This window comes from Dendropsophus ebraccatus, chromosome 2 (assembly GCF_027789765.1).
Source record: "Dendropsophus ebraccatus isolate aDenEbr1 chromosome 2, aDenEbr1.pat, whole genome shotgun sequence".
Taxonomy (NCBI): domain Eukaryota; kingdom Metazoa; phylum Chordata; class Amphibia; order Anura; family Hylidae; genus Dendropsophus; species Dendropsophus ebraccatus.
Genome location: NC_091455.1, coordinates 192,672,099 through 192,691,342, shown reverse-complemented (window position 1 = coordinate 192,691,342; position 19,244 = coordinate 192,672,099). Strand labels below are relative to the sequence as shown.

Here is a 19,244-nt window from a genome sequence, read left to right as displayed (position 1 = left end):
AGCAACGTCTTATTCCATGCAAATGATTTGCAAACGAGCAACGATAAAAACAGGCCCAGGTCTTATTAAGCGATCGACTTCTAACTAGTTATCTGCTAAGCGTTAACTGCTATTCAATCGAACGATTTAATGATTATACAAACGATAATTGTCCCGTGGAATAGGAACTCAATGCAACAAGGTTGTCTAATACAGCCCAAAGACTCAAAGTACCAATCAGCCATTGATTCCTTTGTCTCGAAAAAGTTGTTCAACTTTTTAAGTATTCCAATTCCCTGAAGAAGTTTAGAATGGGACCATCCAGAGTCAGGTGACTGTCGGGTTTGGGGAAGTTTATTATAGATTACTATAGGAGTCAAACAATGTTTGCTAGAAACATAACTGAGCAAGAAGCAGATTAATAGGTTTTATAAAATGCCTAAAAAAAAGCAGCACAGGAGTTTTTCCTTACTAGTGCTTTATACTGTAGTGATATAGCTGATAATTACTATAGTAAAGCATGAAACTAATATGGTAAATTGTGAACAATTAGTCACAAGATCCAATCTGAATATGTAGAGTCCTCATCTTCATTAGAGAGGTGTACGTAACTTTTGATCAATCTAGAATATTCTGGTGCAACTCCCATATTCAGATACTGGTTGAAGTATTCTAGTAAACTAGTGTTATTCTTTGCATAATGAAGACTACAATACAGTGTTACAATATAGGAATACAAATCTGCCTTGGTCATATTTTTTTTTTACAAAATTATTGTGACATCAGCACGATGACATCAGCACGATGACATCAGCACGATGACATCAGCACAGTAGTGTCTGTTCTGAAGTTGCCATTGATTTTAATGGAAGCTTCAATGCAGAACAATGATGAAAGAAGTGACATGTCTCTTCTTTTGCACAGTGCACAAAGTCAACAGGATTTTTTCATTTTTTTAAGAAATGTGTTTTTTAAAATGAAGTCGACAAAACTTTTGTCACACAAATTTGTGGTTAATACTAGCCATGTGAATAAACAGAACGTATAAAAAGGAACAATTTTACTTTTCATTATATACACGTAAAATAAAAAGAAAGCATACCTTTAATAACTTGAACGAGGACAATAATTACTATCAGTAAAAATTCAAGCCTTTTTAACAAAGCAAAGTTCTTTAAGAAAATACTAGAGACTATTGTAGTGTAATGGCTATAATATGTATTGTACTGACAAATGTGTGAACTTTGAGTCCCGGTGAACATTACCTTCCGCCTCGGGCGCTGTAAGGCACTACATGGATCCCCAGAGGTCCGCCATCATTGGAGACTTCCACCAGCTTCACCATGTCACTGTAATGCAGAGGAATGAAGGATCGTGAGCACAAAACAACTATTAAGAGCCAGGGGGGGCTGCAATACATCACATTTATGACCCCCAGGTGGACACATGTAAGAACACACTGCAAAGGGAATTGTGAGATGAGAAAAAAACATACATACCTCAAGATAAGCCTGATGGCATGGAAGAAGAGGAACAATGTGAAGACGCTAATAAAACTGACACCAGATCACAGACTAATGTATGGAATCAAACTATAAAGGATAAGTTACATAAGACCTATGCATGATGCTCAGCCTGTAAGACTGAATATAAGAAGTGTTATTACCGTGACCTAGTGCTGCCAAGGACTTCTAGATGGCTCAATGAAATATTTTACACACACAGATAGATACATAGATAGATACATAGATAGATAGATAGATAGATAGATAGATAGATAGATAGATAGATAGATGACACTTATGTCTCTGTTGCATCTGATATTCAATATTCACAGGATTGCTCAGAATTTTTTCTTAGATCTCTGGATTGGGCTCGTCATCTGTTATTCCTGCTGGAAATGCACAGATGAATTTACAACTGGCTGTTACTCAAGTTACAATATTAATTTGTTCTGGGACGAACGCTGAAAGTCAAATTCATTCGAACAAGGGACCATAACAATTGAAATCTAGTAATTGGTTCCAAAGCCCCCTAAACGTCATCTCAAAAATAAGAAAGAATTAAGACTACAAAAGTTAAGCAGCTAACTAATGCAGATAAAGCATCCAAAGTAATAGCTGTAAAACCCTTAAAGGGGTACTCCAGTGGAAAAAGGTGGTTTTCAAATCAACTGGCATAAGAAAGTTAAATAGATTTGTAAATTACTTCTATTTAAAAATCTCAAGTCTTCAAATACTTATCAGCTGATGTATGTCCTGCAGGAAGTGGTGTATTCTTTACAGTTTGACACAGTGCTCTCTGCTGCCACCTCTGTCCATGTCAGGAACTGTCCAGAGCAGTAGCAAATCCCCATAGAAAACCACTGCTATTGAAGTGGCAGTAGAGAGCACAGTGCTAGATTAGAACGATAATTCCACTTCCTGCAGAACATGCAGCAGCTAATAATTACAAGACTTGAAATTTTTAAATAGAAGTAATTTACAAATTTGTGTAACTTTCTGACACCAGTTAATAGGAAAACATTTTCCCCATTGGAGTTCCCCTTTAAATGTCACGTTTCGCGCGCATGCGCGCTTAATCATGGCTGCCATGATTAAGCGTGCATGCGCGCGAAACGTGTTGGTTCCTTTAGCAGCCTCTACATGAGCCTTGTTTTATCCATTTTTTTATATGAAATAAAGTGAGAAATGTTATCCGTGGAGTGCTGGGACCTCTCCTTACATCCTCTACTGCTGAATAGGCGCGAGGCCGTCGCCGGATCCGAGCACCCTCTTTTTTAAATCAGATAGTTTTTTTATTAACACGTTCATTGCAGTACAGTCACACAGTCAAAACATAGCTGGTACATAGTTTAGGTCATCACAATAGTGCAAGTATGTACAACGGTAAAATGTTTAACATACAATACCAAGTGTACTTTATACATGTAAGAATCATAAAGCAATATCTGCAATGAATCCACCATTTTCTTAATTTTCTCCTAACCAAACATCCGTGCACCCTCTGACTATCTACCGAGATCCTACTTAATTCCGGAGGTGAGCTGACTTCCATTATTTCCTATATCTGATTACGAATAAATAAATCTGCCCTCGTTTTTTATGATGCCGTCTTGCTATTTTTCTAGGGTTGTATTTATATGTTCCTATAGCTATTATACATAAAACACTCATGAGAATTCCCAAGTCAATCTAGGCAAAAAAAAAAAGTTTTAAATAGAAAATGAATGCAAGAACTTCCATGGTATGTGCGAAGATTAATTAGAAACTTGTGATAAATCTAAGACCTGATCCCTTTTAATCAGGCAAGGCTTGTCTTATGACTGCGGACTAAAAGCCAGCAGAATAGCAAGAATTACATTGATCAGAGCGGCTACTGGTTTATTTATACTACACGTTTGGCGAATAATGTCTGGAAGACCAATAAGACTCACTCTAGGGAGAAGCTGGAGGTTCGTTCCAAGCCGGTGTCTGCATGGCCGACAGGTTCAACCCGACTGTTCTCTTCTCCATCATCTTCCTCCTGCAAAAGAAGTAACATATGCTTAAATGTTGGTTTACAAAGTTTTAAAATACATTGACAGAATATGAGAAGTGATAAGGAGTAATGGAAACGTTATGTCTGACGCTTTAGTGATCAATCAGCAGAAATTCGAGGCATGGTATATGTTTGTGAAAGACTATACTTAGCCTTTTAAAGTTTCCATGGTATACATCAAAATAAGGGTTCTATTAGATGGGCTGATGGCGGCCCGATCAACACTGTAAACGAGCGCTGATATGCTAGATCGACGCTCTATAAGCAGCCTATTACACAGCTCATTAATCTTTTAGCAAGGGCTGAAAGGACATAGTTCGCGATATCCGTGCAGCCCTTGCCCTTAAGGCCCTATTCCACGGAACAATTATCGTTCATAAACTCGCTCCAACAACCGCTCGTTAACTATGACTAAACAATTTTTTTTAGCGAACGGTAACACATAACGTAAACTATATATGTAGTGTAACGATTATTTTGCAGTCGTTACATGGTCGTTTAAAAAGCTCGCCAGGGTGATCATGACCATACGACACACCTACTTTTTTAAACCTTTTTACGAACGACTGAAAGATTTCTAATTTTACCAACCGAGTAGCGAATTATCTATCAAAGACCAACAATTTTTTTTCGACATGCTGAAAAACAATTTTAAATGACAATATAACGATTTCACCTTTGTCGTTTACACCAATTCTACGAAGCGATTATCGTTAACGAGTAGTCGTTGGAGCAAGTTTATGAACGATAATCATTCCGTGGAATAGGGCCTTTAACCTTTAAACATCACCTCTCTACACTCCCAGTTCTCTCCTGCCCTCTGCTTCCTTCCCACTACCGTCACTGCTGCTTCAAAGCGGGTCTCTAAGTTGACAGGCCACACTGTCCAGGACCGGTGCGGCCCTCGCTTGGCTGAGCGGACTGTCAGCTCAGAGACTGCTTAAAGAATGCAGCAGCGTGGGGAAGGAAGCGGAGGGCAGGAGAAGACCGGGAGCATGGATAGGCAATGTAGAAACATTAATTCAATCATTAGCCGTCAGCTGTACATGGCTATTACACGTAGTGATGTGCAGTCGTCGGCCAATGATTTTAGGTCTAGCCCCAAAGACACGATCATCCCATGATTATTGTCTCTATTACACAGATCGGTCTATTTCGGACAATTATTGATCTTAGAGCCCAAAGAGATGAGCAAATCTTGGATTCTTCCAATCCCAAAACATGTGGCATCTAATTACCACCCATGGCTGAAGTTGTTGAGTGCAGCCTTAAGGATACCTGTTTTCCAGGACTTTCTAAGGCAGAACATCTTTTTGATGGTAACCCTCTGTATACTGGGACAGGGCCACACAATGTGAATGGCGTTTTAAACATCAGAAAAAAGGCCCCATACCAACATTTTATCTACTTCTCTCTATTAACAAGAACTAGGTTAATACGAGGTTATAACTGGACTTTCACAGAGAGAGGTCAGAGAGCTCGAACAACATGATGTGCTTGTTGTGCACTTGAGTCACGCTCCAGTGTAAGTCAATGAGATCTCTGCACCCGGAGTAACATGTAAAGCATGAGTAAATGCTCCGTAGATATGGCTATTGTGCGGGCTCATTCTCTAGGTCAGTGGCTCAGTAGCCATTTCTGAAACTATATGCCCAGCATGCCCTAAGAGCCATGGTAAGAGTTGTAGATTAACATCACTGATCTAGTCTAAAGCCCGTATTCCACGGGTTGTTGGAGGAGCAAACGAGCGCTGTCAGCGCTCGTTTGCTCCTCGTTCGCCGCTCGCTGCCGCCGCTATTCAACACGGCTGCAGCGAGCGGGTGAGTGCGGGAGGGGGCGGCGGGGAGCTGCGGGGGGGGCTGCCCGGGGGATCGCTGATCGTCCGGGCAGCCCATAGGATATAGCAGCGTCTGCTGTCGATGCTCCTATTCAACGGAGCGACGGCAGCAGATCGCTGCTATATCAGTCGCTTGTTTTTCAACATGCTGAAAAACAAGCGACTGTAACGATCAGCCGACATGAACGATGTCGGCTGATCGTTGCACTCTATTCCACGGAACGATTATCGTCCGTAGCGGTCGATATCGTCCGAAAACTAACAATAATCGTTCCGTGGAATAGGGCCATAAGTCTTTTTATTAAAATAGGTTTTGTCTAGAAAGATTCTAACATCTCTTAAGCTCTGAACAATGCAGCTCTTCTTATTTTGGGGCTTCATGCATCTTCTCCAACAAAACGGCCCTCCGATGGGCACTTTTTGCATGTCACAGGGGCTCACAGAGTGCGACTAATGAAAAGGAACTCATGCATGCTCCCAATTCTCCAATAAGGCAGAGAAGCTAGCATGAGAACTGTGGAGCCATAGAGTAGGTGGATCTACTAACTTGGCAGGGTGTCTAGCCCAAAAATAAAGCGCTCTTTCTAGTGACAGATGTTCTTTAATGAATAGAGTCCTCCAGGATTCTGAAATTGTGGTGAAAATAAACCAACAGATGTGCCTGCAATTCCTAATATGCTAATCTGGTCATCTGGGTCCCTGGACGTCAACTACGGCTGTGAGGGTGGGAAAGGGGGAAGCTTGTTGCTTCTATGGTTAGAGCAGGTTCATGAAGAGCAAGCGCTGGTCCAGCGCTCAACACTCTCTCACTATTAGCTACCTTTAGGTTCTGTTCACACTTGTGCTACAAACCTCTTTCAGATGTTCCTGAAAGATTTCCTTCACTTTTGATGGTAAGAATAGCAGGGCAGACAGCTCCATTACTGTCATCAAAATATTGGTTTACTCTGGCGAAAATCTTTTTCTTTCAAATCAAATTATTTCAGAAAGTTACATAGATTTGTAATTTACTTCTATTTAAAAATCTCAAGTCTTCCTGTACTTATCAGCTGCTGTATGGCCTGTAGAAAGTGGTGTTTTCTTTCCAGTCTGACACAGTGCTCTTTGATGCCACCTCTGTCCATGTCATGAACTGTCCAGAGCAGGAGAGGTTTCCTATAGGGATCTGCTACTGCTCTGGACAGTTCCTGTCACAGACAGAGGTGGCAGCAGAGAGCACTGTGGCAGACTGGAAAGAAAACACCTGTTCCCACAGGACAAACAGCAGCTGATAAGTACTGGAAGACTGGAAATTTTTCAATAAAACTGAACAAATCTATGTAACTTTCTGAAACCAGCTGACTTGTCCAGATTTATAAATGGAAACTGTGACTTCAATTAGAACCACTGGTATAATGACTAGTATAGTTAAGGAGTCTATATTTCCAAAATTTGTCCTGTATCAAGTGCACGAGCCAATTAAAGCCTTCTTGTTAAAGTATACTGAGACGAGAAGCGTTCACCTAAGCTTACGGCAGGGTGCGGGATTCTGTGTTCTCTATAGACGAGAGCCCATGAGCCGCTATTACAGAATGTAAACAGGATCACAACACTTCCCCTCCCCTGGCACCATGCGGGGCACATCAAAAAAACACTTCATCAACACAATTAAAATGTGCGCTACTACGGAAAAACGAGGAAAATAAAGCTCGTTTTACGATATCATTCCATTTTTTAGGAACACAAAAATAATTAAGAATTTATATCCGGCATTACTCATGTGACTAAACCGAATTATGCATGGAAGAAAACAGCACGGTTCCTAAACAGATATAAGAATCCTACAACGTCCGTATCAATCAAGTAAACGATAAGCAAAAAGGGCTGGCACTCAGATTCTTAATAATTTAAGATTTTCTTTCTAGCGAGGCCCTGCTCTAGAAGCCTGTAATGTTACACTGACATTTCCTCCGAGAGCTGGAAAAACAAGTGCGTCTGGATGTGTTCGGCTTCTGTCGGTGGATTTACGCTGTGCCTTGGATACCAGCTCTCTGCGTGAATCCGAGCTGCTTGAAGATTGATGGTCTTGTGTTTTGAAAGCCTCTAATATACACTTACACATCTATCTCTCCTAAGCACCAGCCGGGTAAATGCGTTTTAAAGGTTAACCAGCGTCTTGAACCCACCAAACAGCCGTATGAATGTAAACAAGCAACCTAAATAGGTTAGTTTTTGGCTGCGGTAAATTGCAATTCTAGTTGCTGCTGGGGACGACTGTAATTGCATGTTGTAAACGCATTAGGGGGGCAATGAGCGGGCGCAGGGCGTTGCAGCTTTCATTTGCTTTGCAGTTTTAAAGATGTATTAATGGAAGACCAAGATGAATGTTTCCTAGAGGGAGAAATATCAATGCATAAATATCTGTGAAAAGTTATTTCCTTGCTCTTAACCAGAAGCGCTATGGAGCTCTATAGGCAGGGTGAAAATTATAAATGTATTCTGCTATTGGCGCACAAGCCGAGAAAAACAATATTACGTGGCAGGAAATTTTATGCAATTAAAAAGGTAAAATAAAAATGCGACAAGTGGAAATTTAGTTCAGCTAAACAGACAATTAAAAAAATTAGATAGGATAGATGATAGATAGATAGATAGATAGATAGATAGATAGATAGATAGGTCTATATGCTGTATTGGCAAACTTATACTCTCAGGGACCAAAGAATCTTTGCATAGCAAAGCTGGTAATGTCAATAATAACCTGGAGAGGTAGGACCCTGGGGAAAGGGTTGTTCCCATACCAATGTAATTACATATCTCAGAGTATGAGCTCTGGGAACCCCACCGATCATAAGGATAAGGGGTGCATTGCTGTGTCATCCTCACGTGTTAGGGTATGTACACACTACGGAATTCTCGCAGATAACACCACCCAGATTTCAACGCTCACCCCTGATTGACTCTCTGCCGGTCCAATAGACTCCATTCTATGTCATGTCAATTCTTTGGAAGGACGACGGAATCTGCTCAAGCATAAAATGGAGTCTATGGGATGGGCAGAGTGTCAAGCGGGGGCGAACGGCGGAATCCATGGGATGTTATCTGCAAGAATTCCGTAGTGTGCACATACCCTTATTTCGGCAAAAAAACTCAGTCATTCATTGTGCTTTGACTTGCAACCATTCCATTCACTTGAATAGGGTGGCTGGACATAGCTGCACAGGCAAAAGATAATGGGGATGCAAGGTTACAACAGTCTTCACTTCAATGAGATGGGAGCAAACATCTTTGAATTTTGGAAATGCATGCTTACAGTCTATGGGAGATCCTCGTGGGTGTGGCCAAACCAGTGCAGAGGCAGCAGTCACATCTGGACCCTGAATAGTGTATATGGGACCATGGACCAAGATACCTGAATAGTGTGTTAGGGATCATGGACCAAGATACCTGAATAGTGTGTTAGGGATCATGGACCCTGATACCTGAATGGCATGTTATGGGCTCATCGGGTGTATGTCTACACAAGGTATGGCAACCATCAAATTTTTGGTAGCGTAGGGCAAATATAAGAAATTAAACAACGTAAAACCAATGGGAACTTTAAAAAAAAAGGTCAGTCTAGGACAATGTGAGTATAGCAACTTTAAGCTCCAAAGATTCACCTCTACATCCAGTCCTGTTTTATTTTTATTGGTGGCACAAGACAGATGAGAAGGCACAACACTTAGAGAAGGCAGTGTCCCTGTTGTCCTGTTGCAGTAATAATGACGAAGATACATGTCCCCTGCCACGACACTGATTTCTGGTGTCTCGTTCTACCAGATGACAAGCAAAGCTGTAAAGAGAGCTTAAACCTATATAAAATAACTGCACACGATAACCCTCTGCTCTTCCCATGGAACCAATTCAGATGGCTGCCTATGCTGGAAATAAACCAAAAGGAGTAACTGAGGACACAGTTTTATATTCTTCTCCGAGAAGTTTGTACCCAATCCGTAATAGAACTGTATTCTCAACCTTAGGGAGACCTTAATTAACTAACTATTGACAAAACAGCCATATAAAGCTCTTGCCCAAGGAGCAGAATAATTAATGGGCTCGTGGTAACTACTTTATTATTGCTAACAGATAAGGACTTCCGGCTGTTATCAAGTTTTTCCCAGTATTATTAATCCTTTGAGAATAGCGCCTTGAGCAGGTATCTGAATATGTATACGGACAGCCAGAGTCAGACAATCCGGGCTATAAATCCATAATACACTGCAGTACTCTGCAAATGAGTGATTGTGCTATCTCAACAGTAAAGTAGTTTAAGTGCTCAGACAATTTAATGATTATCCTTAAAGAATATGCTTTCTGACTATACCTGCTAACTTCATCTAATGCAATAGCTCAGTTCTCATAAGGCTTCAGCTTCAGGCCTAAGCCCCTGGACATTAATGCAAACTGTATAACAGTGAAATTTATAATACTGAGGTGTTCTTATGGTCCAGAATGAGAGTTCTTTGGTCTCATTCAAGATCAAGAGTTTTGGTGCAACAGCTACTTCTGCAATTCCTAAGGCCACGCCCAAGAGGATCCTCCATAAACTAGAAGGAATATGGTGGACAAAGCATTATAACTCAGTAATCTTGCTACAGATAAATAAGCTCTTAGGGCCCTTGCACACTGAGCAATAGACGAGGAATTGAAAAGGAATCCGCTCTTAATTTCTGCTTGAAATTCCGAGTAGATCCACTTTCTGCCCCCAAAAAAGTCACTTCTTTGGGTGGATTCCGCTAGAGGAATCCTATACAAGTCAATGGGGCTTGAATTTTGCTTGAAAGTTTGCTTGAATTATGCTCGAACTCAACTCCTATTTTGCCAGAGCAGAATAGGGGTCGGTTCATACTACAGAATTCTCGTGGACTATGTCCGCGCGCCTTTCTGCCGACTCCATAGACACTATTCTATAGGCCGGCGTATTCCGCTATCCGCCGAAAGAAGTGACATGTCACTTCTTTTGGCGGATATCGGAATACGCCGGCCCATAGAATGGTGTCTATGGACCCGGCGGAAAGGTGCGCAGACATAGTCCGCGAGAATTCTGTAGTATGAACCCACCCTAGAAGAGGATTTTCAAGACAAAATCTTTCCTCTTCAAATCCTCTTCTATTGCTCAGTGTGCATGAGCCCTTATTGTTAAGGAATTTAAATTACAAGGAGCAAAGGGTTTGATTAAACAATGTAGGGTATAATGTTCTGTTCCTGGGGTTTGGTGCAACTGCTACTTCTGCATCCCTATGGCTAAACCCCTCAGGATCCATCGTCCACCAAAAGGGGTATAATTTGCACATACTGGACTGGACTGTTCCCAGGATTCAGGTACTGTACACAAGTGGGACCTTGCTGTTCTTGGGGTCCAAGTACACATGTGGGACCAGGTTGTTCCTGGGATCAAGGTACAAATGTGGGACCAAGCTCTTTGTACAGTTCAGGTACAACACAAAAAGAGGTGCATGTGAGGGACCAAGATGTTCCTACTGCCCAGATGGACATACAACTTCACCTTCCCTATGGCTAAACCCCTGATGGTCTAGCATACATATGTAGGGTAAAACTATTCCTACATCCAGATGCAACATCTACTTCTGCATGCTCATGGCTATACCCTTGAGAATATAATTTGCATGCTAGGCCAAGCTTTTTTTAGAATCCAGGTGCACAGGGGACCAAACTGTTTCTTGGGTGCAGGTACATGTGGGAATAAACTGTATCTGAGGTCCAGGTTCAACTGCTGTATGACTATACCCCTAACGTTATACCATGCATTAGAAGGGGTATCATTTTTGCATGCAGGACCAAGCTCCATGTGCAATCGTTACTTCTGCACTATGACTATGCCCACTGAAGGTCTACTATACGCTAAGAAGAAACACTGCAAAAAATAATTCAGTAACTTCTATAACGGTAATTATATTTACACTTATCCCAAATTCAAAGACTTTAGGACTATATAATTTTCAGGGCTTATGAGAGTTCCAGAATGTTAAAAAAACATACCTGCTTCCTTCTTACTGTATAAAGCATATATATATATACAAAACATATCAATCTATCGCAATGGGGAGAATGTTTGGGCATGTATAAAGAGGAAGGAAGTTACAATTAAACGGTTAAAGTATGTATGCCCTTATTTCTAAGGAATTGTTGGCAAAAGAAGCAAAGGATTTGATTAAAAGATGTAGGGGTATAATTTGCACATGTGGGACCAAGCTGTTCCATGGATCTGCTTCACACAGCTGACTGGCATAGAGCTACGGCGTCTGCTGAAAACCAGAGACAACTAATAGGGGAATGGCACTAACGGATTGCCGTTTACAAAGAGTGATGGTGGCGTGCAATTTGGCACAAATCATGCAAAAGGACAATTGCAAACATTGTGGAGGGCGGGCCGTGTTCTATCAAGCAGCTGCTCTCTGTTAATGGGAAGGATGAATGCTAGCAGTCCCTCCATGTCGTCAGCCATTGTGAAATCCAGGTGCCACCTAATGTCTACCACCAAGAGCCGAGGGTTACAAGTGTTGAGCATTTGGTGAAAGACTGAAAATAAGCGATGTGATAATTACAAAAGTGCACAATAATCAATATATCATTTCTTTTCTCTTTGGCTTTAGTTTCTGAGTTGTCCATAAACGCCATATAATCATCTCTATACATTTTGTAATATTCACACTTGATAAGCAGGGCGGCTAGAGAACCTAATTGCAGCGTACGCTGTATTTAACCATCTGCTGTATTGAACTTCGTGCTCGCTGTCCTCTCGAGCCCAGCCAAAGGGATTGGTGTGTTTTTTTTAGCGGTGGTATTATAGCAGATTTACAGTCTTCTCTAGAGGCGGTAAGAGGGGTCATTACAGCTAATACATGTGTAAGGATAATTATATCTCCCATCTTTTGGAGCATTCAGCCATAATTCACAAATCATCATTAAACTTTGCAGGTGACCGAGAGAAAGTGTGTACGAGCGGAACAACTTATGCCCTCTCTAACATCATGGTGGTTTTGCTGAACATCAAAGAACTCACATTTATACATTATGACTTTTTTTTAAAACGAAGGAGTTCATGAAAATTTTTAGGAGGCCATAAAAGCAAAGTAAGGGAAAGCGAGCCTATTCACATAGCTTAGAGGTGGACTAAAGCATATGTAATCTAGAGGTCAACCTATTGTCTAAGGGTCCGGCGGATATCCTTTGGAGTTAATGTTGATAGTTGCCAATCTGCACCACAAAGACTCCATAAGAATCCTGAAACTAATAAAGTGGGTTTTGCCAAATACAAGGCCTAAAGTAGGCCATACACTCTTAATAACCATCAGATTGACCGTTCTCTCCTGAGTTCCCCATGCACATACTATATATGTTGGAAGCAGCCAGTTCCTATTGTGAGAGGAGGGTTAAAAAAAATAAATAAATAAGGAACGATTTCAAATCTGAGTTGGAAAACATCACTGTGTGAACTACGGTTCAGATTCCCAAGGAGTGGAATTCATAAAGTTACATAAAGAATTTGATGCTGAAGACTTCGTCATACTCTGCCAATGAAGACAAAAAAGAATACGACTGGCCAGGTCTTTGCAATAGGCATAACTGTATATAAAAGTTTTATACAGGAGGCATACAGGAGGCATAAAATAGTTAAGTTTTATTGGAAACCAGGCCCTGTCCATGCTAGTCAAGACTGACATAAAATAATAAAACACTAATATTACAGAAGGTTATCTTTATTACTGCTTTCTTTGTTGTGCTTAAAAGTTTTTTTTACCAAATGCAAATTTTTTTGCAGCAGTGCTCCAAATGATGAACATGAGCCACAAAGCAAGACTGCAGTAAAAATCCTAAAAGATATAACTAAAAAGATGTACTGAAATAAAAACTGACTGACTTTTCAATTCAAACTATAATATTAAAAAACAAAACAAACAAAAAAAAACAAACACATATCAGAACTACAAGAGATGAGCTGCTTTAACTTCTGCCTGGTACTCTCTGCTGTCTAGACTCTCTATTTATAGGCCAAACCTGATGGGAAGTGACTAATAGCTCGCACTCAATAGTTTATCCAGCAGTTACCATGGGAAAACACAAGGGCTGCATATAACTGGGTCTAATGTGACTTCAAAATCAAAAATCGCTTTGTGAACACTATGCAAGCTGAAAGGGTGAAAGCCTGGTAATGTACCAAGGATGCAGATGAGGCAGAAAAAAACAGGGCAGGAGATGAGACTTTTACGCACAGAAGGGGATTTAGCAATGCACCGGAGAGAAGTAGGTTTCAAAGCATGCAGGACTGCGAGGTCAGGATGTGAAAGTGAAGTGAGAGAAGCATTATATGGTGATGGAAGAGTGACAGAAAACGCTCAGGTAGACGGCTGATTGAAGCAGCTCCCTGCAGTGAACACATCCTGAGATATGAGAGACATATCGCCAGATCTGACGATTTAAGGTAGACAGAAAGGTTGGAAAGTTGTAGGTCATCTCCGAAGAAATCCAAACACCTCAACCGGCAAGAAATGTGTATAAAAATCATCGCTGCCAGTAAAGTGGTGGCACAGAGAGAAGAAATAGAAAAAAACTAAACCTCTAAATGACAGGAATAAGACAATGAATATAAATTCTACAGTACACAACATCCATCTAATCAAAATGATGCTTTTCAGGAAAAAATATAATGGTCACTGATTCAGACAAATATAGTTAACAGTAGACCTTACCAAGGTCAAGTGTAAGCATCACCATGAACAGAGGAGTCAAGGGTAAAGGTCACCCAGGGCAGAGGGGTCAAGGGTAAATGTCAGCAAGGGCAGAGGGACCAAGAGTAAACGTCACCATGGGCACAGTGGTCAAGGTTAAATGTCACACAAAGCAGAGGTGTCAAGGGTAAAGGCCTCCAGGAACACGTGGGTCAAGGGTAAAGGTCTCCAGGGGCACAGGGGTCAAGTGTAAACCTCTCCAGGGCCACAGGGGTCAAGTGTAAATGTCACCAGGCGCTAAGGGGTCAAGGGTAAATGTTTACAGGGGCAGAGGAGTAATGGGTAAACATCACCAGGCATTGAGGAGTCAAGGGTAAATGTCATCAAGTGCTGCAAAGTAAAGGGTAAAACATCACCAAAGTCAAAGTCAAGGGGAAAACATTACTGGGAGCAGAGAGGTCAATGGTAAACATCAGCAGGTATTGAGGAGTCAAGGGTAAATGTCATCAAATGCCGAGGAGTTGAGGGTAAACATCACCAGGTGCTGAGGGGTCAAGGGTAAATATTGTCAACTGCTGAGGGGTCAAGGGTAAGTATCGTCAACTGCTGAGCATTCAAGTATAAACACCAACAGGGGAAGATGGGTCAAGGGTACTCATCGCCAGATGCATGGGATCAAGGGTAAACATCACCTGGCACCGAGTGAGCAGGTACTGGACTTCCTTACAAAATAAAGTAACCAAGGACATCTGGGGCTCTCTTAGGATTAACTTCTTTTCAAGCCAACTCGTACACTAGAAATACGATATAAAGAGCACAGATTTGCCATTACCATTGGTAACCAATGTGCCCTTTACATGTTTTACTAAATGCTAAAGCAGAAGAGATTAGAAGAGGTTTTTTCTGCCTGAAGAACCCGAGACCCCAGCAGTCTAGTTGAGCTCCTCACGCTGTTTTAGTTTGGAACCAATATCTTTGGTTACGGCTTTTTTGAATAAGATGTGCCTGGGGTTACAACGCGCCTTTCCTCAACAAAGCACAATCCCCCCAGAGTAATGAACGCTCGGTGGGAAGCAGGAACCATTTTTGCTCTTATCAGTCTGTAATTTCAAACCTCACAAACTCAATGGAATACCGAATAATTGAAAAGAGCAACTGTGGAGTCTTATTAAGCAAATTACGCCAATTTGCATCCGAGCGCTTAACTTGATAAAAATCTATATTTCCTATTATATTAGAAATAAACGCAGTATGAGAATACTAACCATCAGCAAGTGTAACGTTAATGCAATTGCTAAGTTTATCAGCCGTTTCAGAACTGTTGTATAAATATAATAAGTAGCCAAAAAACTGAATAAAGAGAATGAAAACTAAGCCCAAAAGAGAAGAAAGTTCATGAGCTTTCCATTAGTCTCCAGTTTATTTAATTTTTATACTGGCATTATTATATTCGGTTTATTCCTATGTGCTGCCACAATGATCTCATAGGCTATAAAAGGGTATACAGATGGAAAGTAATAACACTCACTATAAAGACCTGGACAATATTTTTTTCAAAAGCCTAATACTGGCATATATTAGGATCTGAGGTTTCATGCTTTCTAATTGGAATGTGTAAGAAAATTTCACCAAAAATTTCTTATAAAATAACATAATTATGAATAAGTTGCCTGGTCTCCCAACTGACTGTTTCAATGCAAGGGCTGGGTATCACTATGGTGCTTGAACCTTCTATACCACCACAATGGTCACTCCTAATTTTGGATAGAGATGATCAAACAGGGCCGAGGTTCAGGTTCATACGAACCCGAACCATCAGCATTTGACTGGAGACAGTCCGAGTACCGCCTGGAAAACAGGGATACAACCTATGGCCCAGGCTGTATTCTGTTTTCCAGGCGGGACTCGGGCTGTCTCCACCTTCCCCACGGAATGGGAAGGCAGCGGGAGTCAAATACCAATGGTTCGGGTTCGTACAAACCTAAACCTCGGTCCTTTTCGATCATCTCTAATCTTGGACAATGGAAAACCGTAAGCTCAGCTGATTCCATATCCCGGCCACGTCTCCACTCAGTAATACTTAGATGCTGCTACAGAAAAGGATGCGGGGGACACCGGATTTACGGATAGGTAAGGGTCCCAGAGGGGAGACCATGAGTTAACAAATATTTAAGGCATATTTTGTGAAGATGGGAATAACTCTCAAAGGGATTATCCATATTTATAAAAACTGATGGCCTATACTTAGGAAAAACTCCCAGAAACCCACCACCACCACCACCAATCAATCAACTGTTTAAAGGGGCTTCAGTGTGAGCCCCAAAGTCTCCTAAATGTAGTGCTGCCTGTAATTGCATCGCCATGCTGATAGTGGCAGTGGTGCATGGTAATTCCTTCTCTTATTAAAGTGAACAGGGCATGCTGGCGTACCTAGCATTATTACTACTACTAGCAATGAGATTTGAGCAGCAGTAGATGGTGAAGAGGTTGGACCAATCAAGTAGAGGTCCCCTCAAACAGTTGATCTGCAGGAGTGCTGGGATTCCAACCCCAAACTATGTAAATTTGATGGCCTATTCTCAGGATACAAAATATAAGACAGCCCTCCATAGCATAATTCAGACAGGGCTGAAGTGGTAAAAGTAAGCACATAGAACTCTCACCTGAGTAGGTTGTAGGTAAGAGGCACAACTCTTACTGATAGCATGTGAATGAACCGCAGCCACTCCCGACTAATCCCCACAGGGATTAAAGACAGTTAGTATCCTCCTCCACTCCAAGGGGGGTAAAACATGCGCACTTTCAAGGGGTAATAGTGATATAAAATATCATAAAATTTATTAAAAGAATTATGCCAGCGACACAAAGCGTTTTCAGACCGGTCCGGTCTCTTTATCAAAGTGTCTAATGAATTTTAGACACTTGCATAAAGAGAACGGAACGGTCTCGAAACGCGTTGTGTCGCTGGCATAATTCTTTTAATACATTTTATGATATTTTATATCACTATTACCCCTTGGACCTGCACCTGTTTTACCCGCCTTGGAGTGGAGGAGGATACTGACTATTCTCAGGATAGGCTGTCAATATTACAAAGTGGACAGCCCCTTTAAACATAAATCATGGAATGGGCTTAATGTGGTCACAAGTAGACTACATCAGGTCTATAGAACTCTTTGGCTATGCTAGGGTAAATGACAGAATAGATTATTAATGGTATCCAGACATTTCCACAGCATAGTGCAGCTGAAAAGTGAAGAGCCCTTAGTTGACTTTTCTTAAAACGAGTGAAACTTTTACAAAGATGCCTGACACAAGCAGAAATAATATTACCATACATAGTAAAACATTGTTGAGTCTATATTGAGATGAGACAGTCTAGAGAAAACATTTCATATTTAGAAATATGTTATGAGGAATAATGATTGTTGGGAACCCTACATTCCAAATAATTTAACTTTCATTGTTTCCAAAAATTTATAAAGCATCTAATAAAAGCATCCCATACTAGTATCCAGTCAAGGTGCCTGTGTCTACCTACTCATTCAACCTCTAAAGACCAGTCCCAGGCAAAGCCAGTAGCTGCCGATGGGTTGAGAATAGGATAGTAGTACAGTATTTAAAGGGGTTGTCCGGCGATAAAAAATTATTCACAGAATAACACACATTACAAAGTTATACAACTTTGTAATGTATGTTATGTCTGTGAATGGCCCCCTTCCCCGTGTTTCCCCCCACCCACGCTAGACCCGGAAGTGTGGTGCATTATACTCACCGCATCTCGTGTCGTCCACGGTCTCCGATCGTCAGCAGTGACGTCTTCTTCGGGAGCTTGGCGGATCTTCCCGAGTGCCGGCCACCCTCTGCAGCGTCATCCGAAGCTCAGCCGCGATTGGCTGAGCATAACTGTGCTCAGCCAATCGCGGCTGAGCTTCGGATGACGCTGCAGAGGGCGGCCGGCACTCGGGAAGATCCGCCGGCCTCCCGAAGAAGACGTCACTGCTGACGATCGGAGACCGTGGTCGGCACGTGACAGGTAATGTATAGCGCACCACACTTCCGGGTACACGGGTGGGGGTGGTGGGACACGGGGAAGGGGGCCATTCACAGACATAACATACATTACAAAGTTGTATAACTTTGTAATGTGTGTTATTCTGTGAATAATTTTTTATCGCCGGACAACCCCTTTAACCCTACTCTGATCTGTCAACCTGGCCTAAGCAGCAAGGTTCAGAATTGACCTGAAAAGTTTCCTGACCAGTAGAGATGAGCAAACTTGCAGAAAGTACATGTTCGTACAAACCTGAAAAACAATAACCCGAATTTAGATCCCGCTGCCTGGAGAAGGTGGATGCAGCCTGAGGACTGCCTGAAAAACATGGATACAGACCAAGTATGTATGTTTTCCAGCCAGTCCTCAGGCAGCAGAATTTAAAGGCTGATCGTTTGGGTTTCGACAAGTTCGCTCACCTCTACTGAATGAATCTTGTGGTGCCTGACCACTGCCATGGATCTGTATACTGTTTAGCAATCCTACCATTACGCTGAATCTGGAAGGGGTCAGTCCTTGTTTTTAGACAATGCTCTAGGAGCATGACATGCAGATTCAATGTACAAAGTCCATATCCTTATGATGATTGTTCCTGTTTGACCAGAAGCAAGTCTTTAAATATGGAGAAGTGGCCATAGTCAAGAACAGAAGAACTAAGGTGATCTTTAAAAGAGAAGAGCATGAAAATGTGTTTTACAGAACAAAAGTAAGAGGAACTAAATGGTGGTTAATGCAAAATAAAAAAAGCAAACCAAACTGGAATAAATGCCGTTCTACAACACAGAAGCAGATGGTTGAAGCTGGCAAAAGAAAAAAAAAAACCTCACATTCATTCAGAACCAACAGATGCGATGAGTTTAAAATATTGCTGCTTTAGGATACACAAAGACTGTCAGCCCAGATTGTGGGTTTGGGCCAGTCTATCAGTTATTAATGATCTTGAAGAACAGAAGTCCTAGAACACTCTTGTGAAAAGAAAAATGGTACGACAGACACGGTGCTATGTGGGCTGCCAGTCTCCTTAGAGATGGAGCAGGAAAATGAGGCATGTTATACTGGGAAGAATCAACACAAACTTTGTTTTCTTCCTTAGGCAAATGAGGCAAGGAAAGACTTTGAGCCC

General features: G+C 41.5%; 1 protein-coding gene across 17 annotated transcripts in view; it reads right to left on the bottom strand.

Moving 5' to 3' along the window:
- Positions 1-19,244, bottom strand: part of PARD3 (par-3 family cell polarity regulator) — a 458,970-nt gene that overhangs the window by 264,493 nt on the left and 175,233 nt on the right. For all 17 annotated transcript variants that reach the window (XM_069958961.1, XM_069958945.1, XM_069958951.1 and 14 more), the window contains 2 exons: positions 3,416-3,504; positions 1,245-1,328 (listed from right to left, as the gene is read on the bottom strand). In XM_069958961.1, coding sequence (XP_069815062.1) covers positions 1,245-1,328; positions 3,416-3,504 — 173 coding nt within the window. The remainder of the gene's footprint in view (positions 1-1,244; positions 1,329-3,415; positions 3,505-19,244) is intronic.